Consider the following 20,223-nt stretch of genomic DNA (forward strand, 5'->3'; position numbering starts at 1 on the left):
CTAATGTTTAGGTGGAATCTCTTTTCCAGCACCTTGAATCTATTACTCCATGTCTAAGTCTCTGAGGCAGCAGAAAACAAGCTTGCTCCCTCTTCGACATGGCTATCATGCCCCCCCCCCCCACCTTCACTTCTCCAGACTAAACATCCCCAGCTCCCTAAGTCTCTCTTCGTAGGGCATGGATTCCAGACCTTTTATCATTTTGGTTGCCCTCCTCTGGACACATTCCAGCTTGTCTATATTGTGGTGCCCAGAACTGAGCACAGTACTCTAGGTGAGGTCTGACCAATGCAGACTTGAGTGGTACAGTTATTTCCCTCGATCGAGACAGTATACCCTTATTGATGCATCTCAGAATTGCATTGGCTTTTTTGGCTGCCGCATCACACTGCTGCCTAATCACTCTGCCTCTCTACTGTAGAAGTTGCTTGTTGGAGTTCTGGCCTCAGACTCTTTGTGCACAAGAACATGGAAGTGAAAACAGTCAGGGCAAGAAATGTGGGATCATCCCTACTGACAGGAGGCTCAAATGTATACCCCATTCTGTCCCTCCCCCTCCTTGGAGTTTATCCCGCTAATAGAGACTCGGTGTCTTTGATAGCCAAAGGAGTTTGCATGAAATGCCGTCGAAATGAAATTTTTGGACAGTCCAATGGGCAGGGTTCTTTTTTTCCCTCCTGACTCTTAAAATTATAGTGTTTTTCTTCTGTTTCACAAGTGTGATCAATATGAAATGACCAGCTTTTTTTTTTTTAAAATGAAACCATTGTCGAGTTGGGAGCTGCCAAATTGAGTGTGAAATCTGACTTCAAGCAAAGGGAGTTTTGCAGAACTTCGACGCACAAAATATGGGGGTCTGGCTGGTGGGTCGTAAAACATGGTGGCCATAAATCTCCAAACGCTGGATGTTTCAGCTGAGAAAATTAATAAGTGATTTAGCACGCCGTCACAGGGGCCAGCTGTCGCGCCCTTTCCTCCCCCCCATGTGGTTTTGCTTAGGTGAGAAAGGAGCAATTAGATTTCAATTAGAAAAGAAATCCATACTGGGTTTTCCAGTGACATCACGTGATCCTTGTGTGCAGTCCAAAACTTGCTTTCTCAGCTGTGGGTCCCAAAGGAATCCAAGTGGAATAAACTGTTTGGGTTGTGTGTCTGTTTGTAACCCTCGTGCTCTGACATCAGCAAGTTTGGCCAAAACCCTTTTCTGGGCATCCTTGTATCTTCGTCATTTCGATTCCCCACTTGTAGTAGGTCATAGTGCCGGGGTACCTGAGCTGCGCCAAGCACAGTATCAGCTTTGCCCATGTTCAGTGGAGTGAGAAGCTCTTCACCCCCTTCTAAAGTAAAAAATATACAGACCCAAGGGTTAATTTTTTTTAAATAAACGGCTCTTACACAATGGGGGTCTAACAGATATGGAAAAATTGGTACAACTCCTATCTAATATGCATCCATTAATTCCCTACAATGTTGTGAGTGCCCTCTCTGCCTCCCGTCCCAGAAGGAAGAGCTTGGAAGAGTGCTTGGCGGACTACGCTGGGACTCCAGTTACCTTCCCGTAAAAAGTAGGCTGGTGTTTTTTGAGCTGCCTTGGCTGGCCCTTAATTCCGCCTGTTGTGTGTCTGTGTGTGTGCTTGTGCGTTCCCTCCGAAAGGTCTCATCTGTTCCAGAGAGACAGCTGTACCCTCTGCAACTAATTACAGCTGTCGGGAAGATTTAGATTCTGCCCGTAACAGCTTAAAGATGGCTGCTGATTTTTAGCACTTTCACAGTTGGGAGATGTCATCGAGAGCCGATCGTGAGTCGCATCTCTGCGATGCAGCTGCTACCGGCAATCCCGGACGGAGAAGGAAATTGTGGAATGTTGGTTTTAAAACAAACAGTCTTTCCTCCGCGTTTGGCAGGCAGAAGGGGAATCGTTTTCTTTCCCACTCAAGTTTTGACCCCTTTAAGTTTGAGTCACAGTAATAAACATGGGCTGAACGAGGAAAGGGGCAAAATGCACGTTGATGGGGGGATTTTATCGGACACATCTTAGTTCTGTATGGAGCTGAAGGACCACTATTGTGGAGGTTTTTTTGCTGTTTTATCGTATCCCAAACTTGTAAGATGGATCAGGTCAAAAACGACCCACCTTTTTGTGTGCAGTCCAAAACTTGCTTTCTCAGCTGTGGGTCCCAAAGGAATCCAAGTTGAATTTTTGGTCTAGATCTGGGCTCCCCAACCTTTGTGAGTCTGTGGGCACCTGTGGAATTCTAATACAGGATGGTGGGTGCAACAATAACATGACTACTAAAGGAGGCGGAGTCAACTACAAAATGGCCGCTGCGGGAGACAAAGCGATGCATCCACCTAGAGGACATTATGAGAAGAGGTGTGATTTTTAAAATCCGCTGGGGAAGAGGAGTGAGAGACAGAATAAAACCGTGGCGCATCTGTATCCACATAAACGTTATCGTCATCTGCTCAGCCAATCAGATCTCCAGCTGCCTATCAGAAGTTCTGCCCCTTCCTGAAAACTCTTGGTGAGTGGTGATGGTGGTGGTGCAGAAGGAGGAGGAGGAGGAGGAGGAGAAGAAGGAGAAGGAGGAGGAGGAGAAGAAGGAAAATAATAATAATAATAATAATAATAATAATAATAATAATGATAATAATAATAATGATAATGATAAATAATTTGGATTTATATCCCCCTTTCTCTCCTGTGAGGAGACTCAAAGGGGCTTACAAACTCCTTTCCCTCCCCCCCCACCTGTGAGGTGGGTGGGGCTGAGAGAGCTCCAAAGAACTGTGACTAGTCCAAGGTCACCCAGCTGGCATGTGTTCGAGGGCACAAGCTAATCTGGTTCCCCAGATAAACCTCCACAGCTCAAGTGGCAGAGCAGGGAATCAAACCTGGTTCTCCAGATTAGAGTGTACCTGCTCTTAACCACTACACCATGCTGGCAAATACCTTACCAGAGATCAGCAGGTGTCAGCAGGCACTGAAGGACCCAGCAGCAACACCCTGGGGATCCTTACTCTAGGTAGAGCTGAAAGACACTGTGGCCCTCTTGCCAGCACTGGGGTCTGCACCACAAATTCTCCTGTGCTTCAGCCTTCCCTCAAAAGCTCCCCACTTGTGCCTGCATCAGTGCTATATCATGGGCCAGTGTGCAGACAGAGAAGAAACGACTCAGAAGCAGAGGGATCCCAGCAGTACCCCTCCCCAAAAGGCCAGACCAGTTAAGGCTGCTCCAGAAGATGGATGTGTTTTACAAAAGGGAGGGGGAACACCGTTCAGCTTTTAAATCCTCAGCGTCTCACAAAGAAGCCCTTGGGGCTACCCAGGCACACATCAGCGTCGATACTCTGTAATGCTCTAATTATTAACAGGAAATATTCGGCTCCCGAAAACAGCTGCAGCTGGCAGAAACGTTGTGTGATGGAATCCAGGATAGCCGAACGGCAGCAGATCGGCCTGCAATGCCAAGGCCAGAAAAGTGGACTGTTAAATCGCCCTATGATGGAAAGGGGACTCTGAAACGATGGCAAAATGTTGAGAAGGACGAAGCATGTGTCCCGGGGGGATGTAGTTGTTAACCTGTGGGGAGCCCCATGTGGGTTGGGGGTTGTGATGGTTGCACGTGTGTCATTGGATGGCATCTCACCTACTTGTGCGCAACGGTGATGCGACCCCCAAGCTCAGCCCTGCGGAAGGGCGGTGCCGAAGGTCACCTAAATGGCGAGATCCGAGGTCTTTAATCTCGTAGCACGGAACTCATCGGAGTCACGGCCAGGCAGCGTATGACGCCACAGTGGAACGGGAATTTAATGTGGTCGTTTCGGCGCATCCTCGTTTTCGTTGCCTTCTCTGGCCCTTGACTCCAGAGTCTTTGGTCTTCGGGCTTCTCCCTTGGCCCTGGTGAAGATTCCATCCTGGTCCCAAATGTCTGTACATCTAACATTCCTCAACTTGGCAATTCTATTATCTTCCTTTTTCTCCAGTGGCTGCCATCTCCGCAGTTCCCCTGTCCCTCACAGGTCCTCTTCCCACTAGGCTTCCTGTCCCTTTCTCTGTTCAGCTCGTGTTCTTGTCCCCCAATGAATCCTGACCTTCCACTGCCTCCCTTCATACCTCTGCATTGTTTGACAATGTTCTGTTGGCAACAACTTCGCTCGGAACAATTGGAATTTTTCTGAATGTTCCACAACCTCCTGGCCGTTCCCTCCGGCCACTAGCAGAGCTTCCCCAGCGATGGGTTGGCCGCCTGTTCTTTTGTCCACTGCTCTCTATTAATAAGTCTTTAACGAGGCCTGACTGAGCGAGAGTTCGTCCAGACACGTCGTCAGTAACACAAGTGTGCAAAGGAGGGGCCCCTTCATTATATGAGAGGTTCCCCCCCATTTGCTGCCATGTGATATCCTCCAGGATCTGGTGGGGTGTGTGTGTTGGGGGGGGAACTATCCACCCCCAACCGCTGAGCTCGGCTGCCCCCCTCAATAGCGCTTCTTGTATTTGAGTAGCCAAGCAAGGGAGTTCCAAATGAGCTCTGATATGCCTCTGACATTTTTATACGGTGGCTTATTTTATTAACTTCTTCGGCAAGCAGCCCGGAGGACTCCGTGGCGGCGGCTCCGAAGCACGGGGCTGTGATCCCCTTCCCTGTCAGCATGTTTCCCGTCGAGGGGCGGGGAGTGGGGCGAAGGCAGCCCCGGGAACCAAACCAGTGGCCCACGAGGGCTCGCGCCGCAGACGATAGAAGCGTGTTGGGTGACTGATGAACGTTTCTTTCTCCACTTCCCTCCCCCTCCCGGTCTTTTTCGGCTTTTGCTTTTCAATAAGAACCTTTCTCTTGCAACTCTCTCGGGCTCAGAGTGCCGCCGCTTTCCAGGCCTCCCAAACCTGCTGCAAAGCAGCGCCAATAAGCAGAGGGGAGCAGCTGTAGCTCCGTGGAAGAACCTGTGCTTGGCACGCAGGATGTCCCAGGTTCGATCCCCAGTGCCTCCAGGTGAAAGGGCCAGGTAGTAGGTGATATGAGACCCTGGAGAGCAGCTGCCAGTCAGAGTAGACAATGCTGCCCTTGATAGACCGAGGATCTGACTCAGCCTGAGGCTGCTTCATGGCCTGTGGGGCCCAGGAGATTTCGCCCAAAGAGTCCGGTCTGGTGGCCAGGGGCTGGTTAGCAGAAGTCGCCCCCTGCCTATGCCAGAGGCGGGCTTGGTTTAGAGGCCTGCATTCAAACTTTCTGTTGCGAATGGTTGTTGTTGATATTGACAAGCTGGAAGGGTCCAGAGGAGGGCAACCAAAATGGTCAAAGGTCTGGAGTCCATGCCCTACGAGGAGAGACTTAGGTTGCTGGGGATGTTTAGTCTGGAGAAGAGAAGGTTAAGCAGTGACATGATGGCCCTATTTAGATATTTGAAGGGATGTCATGTTGGTGAGGGAGCAAGCTTGTTTTCTGCGGCTCCAGAGACTAGGACCAGGAGTCAGGGGTTCAAGGTGAAGGAAAAGAGATTCCACCTAAACATCAGGGAAAACCTCCTGACAGTAAAGGCTGTTTGACAGTCGAATGTACTGGAATAAGAGCTCCTCGTATTCGGAGTTTATTTCTAATCGTATTTAGCAGAGTACGTGTAGGCTGACAGAGCACAGCAGAAGCCTCACCTTGTGTGTGTACGTGTGTGTGATGGATCCCAATGTGCGGCAAGCTTACACAAAAGAATTTTGGAGTCAGTTGTAGTTTCTAATCTAATAAAAAGAGTATTTATCAGTGGGAAAAGGGATTCCACCTAAACATCAGGAAGAACTTCCTGGCAGTCAGGGCTGTTCGACTGTAGAATTCACTGCCTCGAAGTGTGGTGGAGTCTCCTTCTTTGGAGGTGTTTAAAGTCAGGCTGGATAGCCATCCGTAAGAGGTGCTTTGATTGTGTGTTCCTGAATTGCAGGGGTTTGGACTTGATGGCCCTTGGGGTCTCTTCCAAACTCTATGATTCGCTGGTTCTATTTGCACAGCTGACTCGCTTGCTGCGATTGGTTGCCTTAGGCAAGTCTTCTCCCCTCCCGCCTTCATATGCACCCAGGTGGGGGTGGGGTGGGGGTATTACCAGCCTACTTGGCAATGAAACTGTAAAGGATTTCTGTGGATTGATTGATGGTCCTGGGAGGACAATGTAAATATTTTAAGGGATGTGTTGTCTATGATTTGGCGTTCAAATTATTTCTCCATTTTTATCCTCTGAGACTTACTGCAGCATGCATGGGACCTTTCCCATTGATTCTCATAACAACAGCCCTTGTCATATAGACTAAGTCGAAACAACCTCGTGCTTTATTGAGTGCTGTTGCTGGCCTCTCTCTCTGGTCCAGATCTGTCACTGAACCCATTGAAATTGGCTTATCTTATACCATCTTAAATGTATTATGATCTGACTCGAATATGTTTCCAAATAGATTGTGACTTTTTTTAAAAAAAGAAGAAGATTATTTGTTGAGTATATTTTTATCCCCCCCAGTGGTGGGATTCAGCCGGTTCACACCATTTTGGCAGAACCGGTTGTTGAAATGGTGCTTGTAAACAGCCAGTTGTTAAATTATTTAAATCCCACCACTGTCCCTACCTCTAAGACCTCAGGGTAGCATTCATGATTCTCGCCTCCATTTTATCCACACAACAACCCTGCGAGTAGATCAGGCGAAGAGAGAATGAGTGGCCCAAGGTCTCCCTGTGAGATTGATGGCTGCGTGGGCTCTCCCCATTCCTGGTGTGGCACTGTGACCGCGACACTTGGCTGTTACTAAAACTAAGCACTGTGGGTGACAAGACTTTTTCTTTCCTTTGGAACTCATCTGAGCCCTGTTGCTTTTTGTGATTCCCAGATGGGTCCGAGGAGAGCACTTCCGGTACAAATTCAGCCGGCCCGGAGGGAGGCATGCTGGGGACGGAAAGTGGTGGATCCGAAAGAGGATCGGGCCGTACCTCCCACCTGTCAACCTGGAGGGGCTCAGGAAATATTTCGATTCCCGTCAGTGGCCTCTGCCATCCCAGAACTGATAAGTGGAGCACCTCTTGGTCCTGTTGGGGCTGAAGTTATGGACTGCCCAGGGCTCGCAAACCATCCTTTTAAAAAAAATGACCTGTCTTTCTTTGAAAACGTTTACAGTAAAGTACGCAGGGCAGGAGTGTATGTCGGTTTGCTTCTGCCTCCGTTCTGTCTCGTATGTGCCGGATGTCGTTTGTTATGTTTTTGCCTTTCTGTCCCACTCGATCGGTCTAACGCTAGGCTCTCTCGAGATCAGTCAGGCTGGGAAACTGAGGCAACGCGCTGAAATGTCAGCAGCCAAAAAGAGATACCCACTTCACTGGAGACACGATTAAGAATTTGAAATTGTCCACATACAGCCTTCGCTGTTTGCATATCGCGCAGCAACAAATCCAAGTCTGTTGTTGGAAGGGGTGGAGTTACAGGCAGAAATTTACCTGAAACTTCTGTTTGTCTTATTCCCATACATGCATGCGTGCCTAGAAAAGAGGGTTCAAGAGTCACCTCTGTTGTATTTTTTGCCCTGATAAAATCAATTTCATTCCACTGCAAGCCCTCTCGACTCATCCAGCGTAGAATCGAATCGCAGTGTGTTTGTGCCACACAAAGGGTTGCTCGGAGGACAATTTGTGTGTCAAGTGGCCTGTGTGCCTTTCACACATGGATGATTGATCATTCTTAGGCGTGAAATGCGTTAAGAGAACAAGCACGATACTGTTCCCAGCCGCACATGCATGTTCTGAAATGGCGGGGGCTTTTTATTTATTTTTTTAACCTTTGAGCTATTTCTTCGCTACCCGTTCTGAGGTTATTTTTTAAAAATCCTGCATCTCCTAGGGAGCAAAGACTTTTCTGATTACCGTGTGTGTGTGTGTGTGTGTGCGCGCGCGCGCGCGCACGCTGGAGACAACCAGTCTGTGCCCAGCTTGGGGCCAGTCAAACAGGTCTTGTTTTCAAGTGCCCCCCTGCCATAGCTTTCCTAATTTCTTTTTCCTGTTGATTTCTACCTGGCAGTTGCTGGTGGTTCTGTCACGTGCCTGTGATTCTGACAGCTCTTCTAGCAGCCAAAGCACGCCGTGCGTGGCTGGGCCCACGAGGCACGAGTCAGTTGTGAAGAAGGCGTGGCAGAATTTTATCTGAGAACAGCAAGCCTATGTCTCAGATGCCTTCAGGTGACCTGAGGTCTCTTATTTTGAGAGAAGTGCCTTTAAAAAAGGTTTGGCCTAAATTCAGCATCTTCAGGTATATATCTGCTTTTGGAAGACACACACACACACAAGAGGGGCACCTTCAGGGACTTGGGGGGCATCTCATATTCCCTCCCAGGGCGAAGTGGTTGGTTGACTCTAATCTGGAGAACTGGATTTGTTTCCCCACTCCTCCACTTGAAGCCTGCTGGGTGACCTTGAGCTAGTCACAGTTCTCTGAGGATCCTCTCAGCCCCCTCTACTTCAGAAGAAGAAGTGTTTAGATTTATAACCCACCTTTCTCTCCTGTAAGGAGACTCAAAGAGGCTTACAAACTCCTTTCCATTGTGAGGCAGGTGAGCCCGAGAGAGTATGACTAGCCCAAGGTCACCCAGCACGAATGTAGGAGTGTGGAAACATAACTGGTTCACCAGATAAGCCTCTGCCACTCAGGTGGGAGACAGGGAATCAAACCCTGTTCTCCTGATTCTAATCCACCTGCTCTTAACCACGACACCACGCTGGCTCACAAGCTATCTTTTGTGGAGAGGGGAAGGGAAGTCACTTTGAGACTCCTTAAAGGAGAGAAAAGTGAGATACGAATCCAAATTATTCTGTTTCCTCTTTCCATTCCCTGAAAAACCCCATTGCCTCTCCCTTTTTCTTATCTTTCTCTCCTTCTGACCCACTGGCCAACCTGCCTTTTATCTGACTTCCCCTGAAGTTGCCTCCTGGCATTGGGATTCAGAGGTAGACTGCCTTTGAGCATGCGGATTCCCTTTAGTCACCAGGTCGAATAGCTCTCCTCCTTGAATCTGCCTAATCTCTTTCAATGCCGTCTGCATCTGTGGATATCACCACATCCTCTGGCAGCGAATTCCACATTTTATTCATTCGCTGAGTAAAGAAGTAGTTTATTTTATCCATCCTGAATTCACTGCCCACCAGATGCCCTTGAGTTCTAGTATTTTGGGAGAAAAAATTCTTTGTCCATTCCATTCGTAACATTTTAAACCAGCGTGAGAGTCAGCGTGGTGTAGTGGTTAAGAGAAAGTGGATCCTAATCTGGAGAACCGGGTTTTATTTCCCACTCCTCCACCTGAGCGGCAGAGGCTTATCTGGTGAACCAGATGTGTTTCCACACTCCTACATTCCTGCTGAATGACCTTGGGCTAGTCACAGTTCCCCTCAGCTCCACCTACCTCACAAGGTGTCTGTTGTGGAGAGAAGAAGGGAAAGGAGCTTGTAAGCCACCTTGAGTCTTCTTACAGGAGAGAAAGGTGGGATATAGATCCAAATTCCTCCTCCTCCTCCTCCTCCTCCTCCTCTACTTCTTCTTCTTCTTCTTCTTCTTCTTCTTCTCCTCCTCCTCCTCCTCCTCCTCCTCCTCCTCCTCCTCCTCCTCCTCATGTTCCCCCGTAGTCTTCTCTTTTCTAAACTGAACAGTGTCAGACTCTTCATTCTTTTGCACACACACACCAGAAACTGCCTTCCGGTGAGTCAGAGAATCCGTCCATCATGGTCAATATTGTCTGTTCAGACTGGCAGCCGCTCTCCAGTGTCTCAGGAGGGGGTCTGCACCATCACCTACTGCCTGGTCCTTTCTAACTCAGAGACTGGGAATTGAACTGGGGATCTTCTGCATTCTTACAAGAGAGGGGACCGCACGAGTTCCAGGCCTTTTGTGGGTTGACGTTCTTGCCAGTAACGGATATTTTGGTTGTTTTAGAACTGTTTTCCAGAGCTCTTGGTTGAAGGCGTCTGTGGACAGGGTCGGTTAGGATTTGCAAAGTCCTTTAAATTCAGAGGCCCCTTCCACACAAGCAGAATAATGCACTTCCGATCCACGTCCAATGCGTTTTGCAGCTGGATTTAACTAGGTGGAATAGCAACATCCACTTTCAAACAATTGTGAAAGTGGATTGAATGTGCATTATTCTGCATTTGCGGAAGGGGACTTAGAACTCCCATCGACTTGTTGTCAAGATGGGCAACAGCAACATTAATGGGGGGGGGGCTATGGAGCATGATGACCTGGTGTCAAAGAAGCAGCGCAGCACGGTGTGTCTCCCCGAAGTCCTTTTCAGCAGCATCTCGCTGGGCTGCCATTCTGGAAGACCTCTCACTTTTGGCGTCTTCTGCAAAACCAATTAGCATCACAAGTGAACTCCGCTGGGGTCCTGGGGGAAGGAGACTCGCAGCTGCTGAGTGTTGTGTCTTTTTGTTCCCACTGGCTCAGGAGTGAAGAGGTTAGGGGGAAGACAGAGAGAAGGCGAGCAGGGCAGACTCTTGGCAGAAAACCGGAAGCATTCCAGACAAATAGTGATCATTCTCCAAACAGCAGAGGCGAGGGCTGTAAAAACACGGGTCCTTCCTCTTTTCCCCTCCTTCCCCTTGTAAACTCAAGAGGTTTTTTCACCTCCTCTCGATCCCCCCCCCTCACTCTGTTGAAGGAAGTATTGCAGACCAAGCCCCCTCCCCATGATGTAGGTGGAAAGCAAAAGACACGGGGAAATCCAAGAGAAGAGATGCTCAGTGCCTGCAGACAGCGAAAAGGAGTTCTTGCCAGTCGCTTCCGTGCAGGCCTTAGTCTGCTGAAGTAGTCAATTACACCGTCAACATGAAGCTAATGGCAAGTCCCTGATTCCACTCCGCAACATCAAAGGAGGGTAGACAAGAAAGAGGAAAGATTAATAGAAACTCCAGAGTCACCCCCCATCTAGTCCCAAAATTGTCCCTTGTAATTAATTTAAAAAAAATACAAGTGGGGGTGAGAGGAGGAGATACAGGGATTCAGGAATGAATACAGAAAAGGTGTCCAAAACTGGACAGGAATTCAGGAATGAATATAGAAAAGGGCTCCAAAACTGAACAGGAATTCAGGAATGAATGTAGAAAAGGGCTCCAAAACTGGACAGGAATTCAGGAATGAATGTAGAAAAGGGCTCCAAAACTGGACAGGAATTCAGGAATGAATGTAGAAAAGGGCTCCAGAACTGGACAGGAATTCAGGAATGAATGTAGAAAAGGGCTCCAAAACTGGACAGGAATCTAGGAATGAATGTAGAAAAGGGCTCCAAAACTGGACAGGAATTCAGGAATGAATGTAGAAAAGGGCTCCAGAACTGGACAGGAATTCAGGAATGAATGTAGAAAAGGGCTCCAAAACTGGACAGGAATTCAGGAATGAATGTAGAAAAGGGCTCCAAAACTGGACAGGAATTCAGGAATGAATGTAGAAAAGGGCTCCAAAACTGGACAGGAATTCAGGAATGAATGTAGAAAAGGGCTCCAAAACTGGACAGGAATTCAGGAATGAATATAGAAAAGGGCTTCAAAACTGGACAGGAATTCAGGAATGAATTTAGAAAAGGGCTCCAAAACTGGGCAGGAATTCAGGAATGAATGTAGAAAAGGGCTCCAAAACTGGGCAGGAATTCAGGAATGAATATTCAATATCCAAACTGTGTCATGTCAAGGTTCAAGAGAGCATCCCACCCCACAGGAGGATTCTTGGAAGACAGGCAAGGACGTTCTATAAGCACAGCTGTGAACCTCTGGCTGTTCTTCACAAGCAACCAGTGAGGTACGAGGCAAGAAGAATTCAGCCGAATGAACATCTTGGGTTTTTAAAAAGCCAAAGCCAGACTTCCAGTCCTCAGGATTGCAAAGAAATGTTCAAAAATGCACAGGTGAGATCCCAGAAGTCCAGGCAAGGGTCTGAGCAAACTTTCTAGTGGTTGCGGATTCAAGAAAACTTCTGTTCCTTCCCCTGACTGCAAGCAGAATCCGTTTCTGCTTCAGTAGATAGATTGATTCAGATACGCTTGGTTTGCATCGTTTGTACAAGTTGCAGGATTTAAATATATTTTTCTTTAGCTTAGCATATGAGTTATTTGGCACATAATTACAATGGGGTGTGTGTGTTGCTTTTACTTTTCCTACCATGGAGCCTAGTGTGTGGATTGCTGATACTCGGCTGCCTGTAGCCTCTTCTGAGGCAGTCTCTTTTTTAGAAAGTGAAGATAAAATTACACCTTGCAGAGTCTGTTCCGTGTTTGCTGTCATGGAGGAAACCATTAGGTTAAGCTCCAATTACCTATTAGCAAAAATACTAAGTAAGCGATAGGTTCTCAGTGGACTGGTTTTGGACAAGGCTTTGAGTCTGCGATCAGTTTCACAAAATTGTTGTGATCAGAGGCCAATTGGGATTTTGGTTAAAGTCCAAAAGGTAGTACTGAAAATATCTGAGACAGAACATATGGAAATAACTTTTATCTATGGCAAACCCCCCCCAACCAGTGGTGGGATTTAGCTGGTTCGCAACACTTCGGCAGAACCGGTTGTTAAAATGGTGCTTGTAAACAACCAGTTGTTAAATTATTTGAATCCCACCGCTGCCCCTAACCCTGAAAATTAGGAAATTAGGAAAATTAGGAGAGCAGCAGTGGCGTAGGAGGTTAAGAGCTCGTGTATCTAATCTGGAGGAACCGGGTTTGATTCCCTGCTCTGCCGCCTGAGCTGTGGAGGCTTATCTGGGGAATTCAGATTAGCCTGTACACTCCCACACACGCCAGCTGGGTGACCTTGGGCGAGTCACAGCTTCTCAGAGCTCTCTCAGCCCCACCTACCTCACAGGGTGTTTGTTGTGAGGGGGGAAGGGAAAGGAGATTGTCAGCCCCTTTGAGTCTCCTGCAGGAGAGAAAGGGGGGATATAAATCCAAACTCTTCTTCTTCTTCTTCTCATTTGACCCTTATAAGATTCACTACTAGACAGGAGCCTCTGTCAAACTGGTAATATCGAACTGGATTATCTCTTATCAGGTAAGAATGCTCAGATATCATGCCAAGCTGCAAGATTTTATGCCTCAAGTTATTCGATCCGAAAAGTGTATTATGCTGCAGAATCTTAGAAAAATTGTAGTGCGATTTAAATGAGCTGTCCTAATTTTTAAACTTTTGTATTTTTCTTATTTAGAAATGGTGTTTGATAAACCTTTTTATTTATTTTGATTGCTGACATTTCGGGTCTACGACTGGAATGAACGAACGAACGAACGAACGAATGAACTTTATAAGAAAGGGAGAGAAAGACAGAAACTTCAGAGGAAGGGGCTTAAGATCTGGACTGTGGAGATTCAGTTCTGAGCTGAACAACCCACCCTGTTGGTCCAGTCGCAAGCCCTCCACCAAACTCCCTTACAGGGTTGTTGTGGGGATGAAATGCAACCACCCCATCCTTGGAAGAAGAGTAAAACAAAAACATAGCAATTTGGAAGGAATGGAATTCCCTGGGCAGTCTCTGTGATGGCCCTTTGAGGGCACCAAGATGGCGCTGGAAATGTGAGATCCAGTCACTAGTCCAAAGCCTTGGAATCGGCAGGGAAGGATCTTCAGCTGGAACGTGAAGCTTGATTCGACGATCCCATTAGAGGATGCTGTGTCGTTGCCTCCTGTGGAAACCCTGTTCCCCGTGGAGGATTCTGGTCCATATTTTGAAGTAGCTGATCAACTGGATACAGGTGAGACCTTTGGGGTACCCCCATCTGAACCAAAAGCACATCTGGAACAGCAGTTTGCTGGTTCAATTTGTATATTGCCATGAGAGCATTAGACTAGGACTGAAAAGATTCAGGTTAAAATCCCCATTGTGAAGTAGACCCATCACATTGTGGTGAGGACAATAAGGGTGAAATAAGAAGGTGATAAAGAGATTTTTTTTGTTCTGTCCCTTATGAGGAACAGACAAGGGAGTTTTTATTGCCATATTATTGGCTGTTGTTTCTCACTGGGTTTGTTCCCCTGCAGAACTGTATACGGCGTTAGCATTTCGTAAGTCAACAGGTTGTGTCTAAAGGGCATTAAAATGCCTTAGAAGCAGCAACCGAACGAGAAAAGGCCGAAGCCAATTGAATGATGAACGTACAGATTCGAAAAAGAAATGAAAACCGCTGGACTGGCTGTTCCCCCTCTTGTTTGTCAAGCAATGTTCACATTGATTGCGCTATATAAATACACTTTGGAAATGTACATTTTCTCCCTGTGAAGTTCAGCAGAGCTGAACACTGAACTGGAACATACTTTAAAAAGCTCTTTAACAACAGTTTGTTCGTTACCCAAATTTACCAACGGTTTGTTTGTTACCCCCCCCCCCCAAAAAAAATTTGCTACTTTTGGATGTGTTTGTTTCTCTGGACTTTCTTTATATTTACATGTAGATTGTGTGTCTCTGACACATGGATTTTCTAAGTGTTGATGATATACCTGCCAATCACAGCCATAAACCTTTTCAATAGCCTTTCGAGAACCTGGTTGTTGGAAAAAAAAGTATGAAATGATCTGTGTGCATTATTGTGGCTGCATGGATTTCCCATCTGGATGTCTATTCTCCATGAAAATCCATCTGTGCTAGCCGAGAATTAGCCTGTTTCAACAATCCCATTGTGGAATCTCAGAGTTTTCTAATGCACATTAACATTTAATAAGTGTTGTCTGGTGGAAAACCCAGCGCAATTTCCCCCCCCCCCCTCAGTTCCCTACAAATCAGCCAGAGAAACAAAAGGATGTGATTCTGATCTGCAGCTACGTTTGTAAAAGGCCAACGAGAGAGACAGAAGGCAGCAGAAAAAGTCCAACCAACCACCGCCCAATAAAGTGGGAACCACAGCCAGAGCGAAAGCTGGAGGTAAGGTAACTCATAATATGCCATTTCAGTCAGCGTGGTGTAGTGGTTAAGAGCAGGTGGATTCTAATCTGGAGAACTGGGCTTGATTCCCCACTCCTCCACCTGAGTGGCAGAGGTTTGTCTGGTGAACCAGATGTCTTTCCGCACTCCTGCATTCCTGCTGGGTGACCTTGGGCTAGTCACAGTTCTCTCTGAACTCTCTCAGTCCCACCTACCTCACTTTAAGGGGTCTGTTGTGGGGAGAGGAAGGGAAAGGAGCTTGTAAGCCATCTTGAGTCTCCTTCCAGGAGAGAAAGGTGGAATATAAATCCAAACTCTTCTTTTTCTGGTTGTTGTGGGTTTTCCGACCGTGTGGCCGTGGTCTGGTAGATCTTGTTCCTAATGTTTCGTCTGCATCTGTGGCTGGCGTCTTCAGAGGTGTATCACAGAGAGAAGTCTGTTACATACTGTGTACTGAAACCTTAGGAATAAGATCTACCAGACCACGGCCACATAGCCCGGAAAACCCAGAACAACAAGTTGAATCCTGCCGCGAAAACCTTCTTCTTCTCTTCCTTGCCTTCCAAAATATGAAGGGAAGGGATGAAAATAGGTAGCAGCTGTCAGTGGCCAAACTTGATCTGGTTGCCATTCTTGCAAATTAGTTCAGGTTTTCTTCTTCCCCATTTACCCTCAAAGCGACCCTGCGAGGTAGTTTAGGCTGAAAGAGAGTGGGTTACCAAGCACCGTGTGACTGCTCCTCATCTGAGTCTCTTCACTGCTGGACCGCATGCAATTACACCACTGTTTTTCAGACCGAGCTACTTTGCAGGGTTATTGTGAAGGTTGCCTCACACATGAAGCTGCCTGATACCGAATTTGATCATCAGTTTATCAAGGCCAGTATTAACTATTTAGCCTGGCAGTAGCTCCCCGGGGTATTCTCAGGCAGCGGGTCTTTCACATCATTTACCACCTGTGCCTTTCAACTGGAAGTGTCAGGAATCGAACCTGGAACCTTCCACGTGCCAAGCAGATGCTGTACCACTGAGCCACAGCCTCCAGTCTTGGTGCATTAATCCCGCTGCTCTGGTATAAAGTCCTGGTCTCTGGCAGAACGATGCTGTGGGCTGGCAGATTCAAAAGACTAGGTGGGCCAATTTGATATAAGGTGCCTTTGTGTATGTACATACACGTCTATTAGGAAAACTTCTGGAGCAACCTGTACGTTCCCCCCCAATGTGTCTGGCATCATAACAGTCTGTTTTCCCTGTTCTCTCTGCGTGTGTGAGTTTCTTCCAGGTGAGGCTTTCCTCGTAGCCTCGCTCTGCCTGCAGTGGCTGAAATGGATGCTTATATATCCTTCACAGAGCATTACTTTTATGGCGTGCCTATAAAGAGCACATGGCGCTTCTGATCGAATGTACATCACTCCCGGGCGGGGAGCTGCGTTCCTGTCCGATCCGGGAATGAGCTGTTTATTGCCCGGTCTCCTCGCACGCACGAGGCTTCAGTTTTATGTCTTCCTTTTCTGCTTGGCGGGTCATCTGTCGATGTTAAAGTTTCCTTCTGAGGGTCAAGTCGATGCATATTTAGGCTGTCTGGGCTTTGTCTGCCCTGGAACCTGACTCCCATATTTTCACCGCTTCCCTATCGCTGTGGTGACGGTTTTGTCGAGTCCCCGATTCTAGCAAGTTAGCAAATGTTACCACGTGGTGCTGAACTGTCCAATGTTTGGGGTGCTGTGTGGTTTCCGGGCTGCATGGTCGTGTTCTAGCAGCATTCTCTCCTGACGTCTCGCCTGCATCTGTGGCTGGCATCTTCAGAGGATCTGATAGTGGGAAAGCAAGTGGAGAGAGAGAAACAGTTCTGTCCTTGGCTGAGTATATATACCTGTTGGAGAGTCCAGGGTGGGGGAAAGAACCATTGTCTGTTCTTTGCCTGAACACTCCAGCAGGTATATATACTCCACTTGCTTTCCCACTAGACTAGGACACGGAGTCATGGATTCAAGGTGCAGGAGAAGAGATTCCAGCTAAACATTAGGAAGAACTTCCTCACTGTCAGGGCTGTTGGATAGTGAAATTCACTGCCTCAGAGAGTGGTGGAGTCTCCTTCTTGGGAGGTTTTTAAACAGAGGCTGGATGAACATATGTCGAGAGTGTTTTGATTGTGCTTGGCAGGGGGTTGGAGTTGATGGCCCGTGGGGCCTCTTCCAACTCTATGATTCTGTGACTCTTATGTTTCCAACGAGTCGAGCGGAGAAGCCAAAATTTCCCTGGGCTGCTGCCGCCTCCCCTGGATACTGCTCCTGGACATGGTGTTCCCTGTAGTCACTGTAAATTGGGTGTGACTTCCCACACTCACCGATTCTTTTTGAGTGAAGAAGGAACTCCCTTTTGTCTGGCCTGAATGTGCAGCCCATCCATTTTACTGGACACCCGTGGGTTTTACTGGAGAAGGAGAAACAGTTCTGTCCTTGGCTGAGCATAATGTTATCAGTGTCTGTCACATCCCCTGAGAGTTGACCTATCTCTAAATTAACACACCTCAAACTTTTTAGCCTTGCTTTGTCGGGAAGGGGTTCCGACCTCAACGTCATTTCCGATGCTGTTTTTCCCCTCCTTGTCCAGCATTACAGTGTCCTTTTTTAAACACGGCAACCAGAACGGTATACAGATGTGGCCATTAAGGGCAAGCGAGGGCAAGGTCTGAGGCACTTTCAGACAGTGGCATACCTAGACAAACTGGTGCCCTGGGCAAAACCTGAGTTTGATGCCCCCCCCCCCATGGGTGGAGCAGCCTGGTTGCGGCACTCACCCTTCCCGAACGGCCCCAGCAGCCCAAGTTCACCAGAGGCGGAGCTCCCTGCCCTCCTTCTCTGCCTCTGGTGGCTTGTGGGCATGGCTTAGTCAGAGTGAGCGGGTCTTAGAAATCAGGCTCCGCCATGTGGCGAAAAATTTCTGCACCTTGGGCAACTGCCCACTTTGCCCAATGGGCGGTACAGCACTGCTTGCAGGGCAGTGATGGCAAATGGGTAGAGACAAAAACTCTGCATGTGTGTATGTGTGTGTGTGGCTTTGACACCGTGGGATTAGTATTGGATCTTTGGCAGCTGTGTCGTCTAGTTTTAATGGATCGGTAGAAGGTTTTCTCCGGGTATCCTGTTCTCTCTTCCTTCATCCGTTACACGCTCAGAGACTTTTCTTGAATTCTTCCTCTCTTCAGTTCATTAGTTAACATTCTTGCGCTCCGTCTGCGGGCAGTCGAGCAGCAGCATCTGCAGCTGTGGCAGTTGTTGATGGAAGAGCCACCTGCGGTACTGTCCCCATGATTTTTTTTTTTAATTTGCAGCTGCCTTTGCCTGGTACTGAACAGCCTGGGTGGGCCCTCGCTTTCGTTGGTGAACAAACCTACAACGTCTTGGTTTCCTGATTTCCCACTTTTCACTAGTTTTTCTAGAATTTCTGAAACCCAAAGCATCTGGGCCAATCAGTAGAATCATAGAGTGGGAAGGGACCCCAAGAGCCATCCAGTCCAACCCCTGCAATGTAGGAACACACAATCAGCACCCCTGACAGATGGCCATCGAGCTTCTCTTTAAAAACCTCCAAAGGAGGAGATTCCACCACACTCCGAGGCAGTGAATTCCACTGTCAAACAGCCCTTAGGAAGTTCTTCCTGATGTTTAGGTGGAATCTCATTTCTTTCACCTGGAACCCATTGCTCCTGGTCCCAGTCTCTGGAGCAGCAGAAAACAAGCTTGCTCCCTCAGCAACATGACATCCCTTCAAATATTCTCAACATGGCTTTCATGTCACCTCTTAACTTTCTCTTCACCAAACTAAACATCCCCAACTCCCTAAAGTCTCTCCTCGTAGGGCATGGATTCCAGACCTTTGACCATTTTGGTTGCCCTCCTCTGGACCCATTCCAACCGTTAACCGGGTTTGATTCTCCACTTCTCCTCATGAGCAGCGGACTGTTATCCGGTGAACGGGATTTTTTTCCCCTGCTCATACACATGAAGCCTCCTGGGTGACCTTGGGCTAGTCACGGTTCTCTCCAAACTCCCTCAGCCCCACCTACCTCACAGGGTGTCTTGTGGTGTGGGGTGGAAGAGAAAGGAGTTTGTATGCTGCTTTGAGACTCCTTACAGGGGAGGAAGTCAGGGTGTAAATCCAAACTCTTTTAATTCTTCTTCTGGCTTTCGATGCAAGGCAAAGGGAATAAAAAGAGAGCTTTGCTTTAGTGGAGGAAGGGGCAGGGGTCTAGTTATCGGACTGAGCAGCAAACGTCTTAATTGGACGAACGATGCCTTCCCAGCCTAACTTTCTTTCAGTGGGGCACCTGGGCTTCCATGTTTATTTCTGATCTTAGAAGCTTCACAAGGGATAATTCATGGCCTGTCGGCTGGCCGGTGTCCAGCTCCTTCTGTGGTGGTGGTGAATCTTGATTTCCACTGGCAGATTCCCAAGGGCAAGACACCAAGAAATGTTGTGTGGAGGGGCACAATCGAGGGCACGTGTATAAGATTAGGACCTTGTCCCAACGATCCATCGGGTGCTGTCGAGGGGCTATAAGGTGCCCTCCATGTCTCTCCCCCCCCTTCCCGTGACAGTCCCAAACAGCCTTATTAAAAACCAACTTGTGCCGCTGCCTGGGCATCTTGCACCTGTATCCTCAGATTCTTATTCATGTTTGGGGAAGAAACTTGCTTCGGCTGGGGAGGGGGCGGGCGGGCGGCTCTTCTCTGCAGCTGCGAGAGCATTATTGGGCATTAACGTATTTGCATCTCAATGAGGTGGTGATATTTAAAGGGACATCTGCCCCAGGCCGTGTTGGCGGGAAGGAGGGGGCTGGGAGGGATTTCGTTTTAATTTATTTTTGAAAGAGAGGAACACTGGCCGTCCTTTTGGAAGGAGGCTTCCCCACCCCCCACCCCGTCCTATTTCTTCCCCCTTTCTTTTTATCAAGACAAACCAACGCTGGTGGGAGGGGAGAATATTAAGGTACCAAACTGGTGAGATGGTTGTGACTTCAGTTCTTTCAGACATCAATTTTGCAGCTGGAGGGGTGGGGGAGTCAAGGGAGTGTTGAGCAGCAGAGAGCTGGAAGGAAGCCACACATCAGAACCCACCCCTGAAAGAACACAACACTGCTTAGAGACTTTTCTGACATCTCACCCATGACAATACTCTGAGGATGCCTGGTTTGTGGCGGCAGTCTTGGTTCTCCCGATTCGGACATGTGTGCATTGTCGAAGAACTCCTCAGGTTTCCCCACGTCTAGTAATGGCTCCAGAGCCAGCATGGTTAAGAGCAGGCGGATTCTAATCTGGAAAACCAG

The 20,223-nt window shown here is 48.0% G+C and overlaps 2 protein-coding genes across 4 annotated transcripts in view; both read left to right on the forward strand.

Annotated features, from left to right (window-relative positions):
* LMF1 (lipase maturation factor 1) overlaps nucleotides 1-7,192 on the forward strand; it is a 132,993-nt gene extending 125,801 nt beyond the window's left edge. The window contains exon 11 of the mRNA XM_048495540.1: nucleotides 6,860-7,192. Coding sequence (XP_048351497.1) covers nucleotides 6,860-7,034 — 175 coding nt within the window. The 3' untranslated portion in view covers nucleotides 7,035-7,192. The remainder of the gene's footprint in view (nucleotides 1-6,859) is intronic.
* A 3,267-nt stretch (nucleotides 7,193-10,459) lies between these two features.
* Nucleotides 10,460-20,223, forward strand: part of CIAO3 (cytosolic iron-sulfur assembly component 3) — a 49,911-nt gene continuing 40,147 nt past the window's right edge. Inside the window, exons 1-3 of one of the 3 annotated variants that reach the window (XM_048494476.1) lie at nucleotides 10,460-11,902; nucleotides 13,189-13,732; nucleotides 14,019-14,895. The gene's annotated coding sequence lies outside the window, so the exon portion shown is untranslated. The remainder of the gene's footprint in view (nucleotides 11,903-13,188; nucleotides 13,733-14,018; nucleotides 14,896-20,223) is intronic. The other 2 variants (XM_048494477.1, XM_048494478.1) reach the window with 2 other exon arrangements.

The sequence above is a fragment of the Sphaerodactylus townsendi genome, linkage group LG04 (genome assembly GCF_021028975.2).
Source record: "Sphaerodactylus townsendi isolate TG3544 linkage group LG04, MPM_Stown_v2.3, whole genome shotgun sequence".
NCBI classification, from domain to species: domain Eukaryota; kingdom Metazoa; phylum Chordata; class Lepidosauria; order Squamata; family Sphaerodactylidae; genus Sphaerodactylus; species Sphaerodactylus townsendi.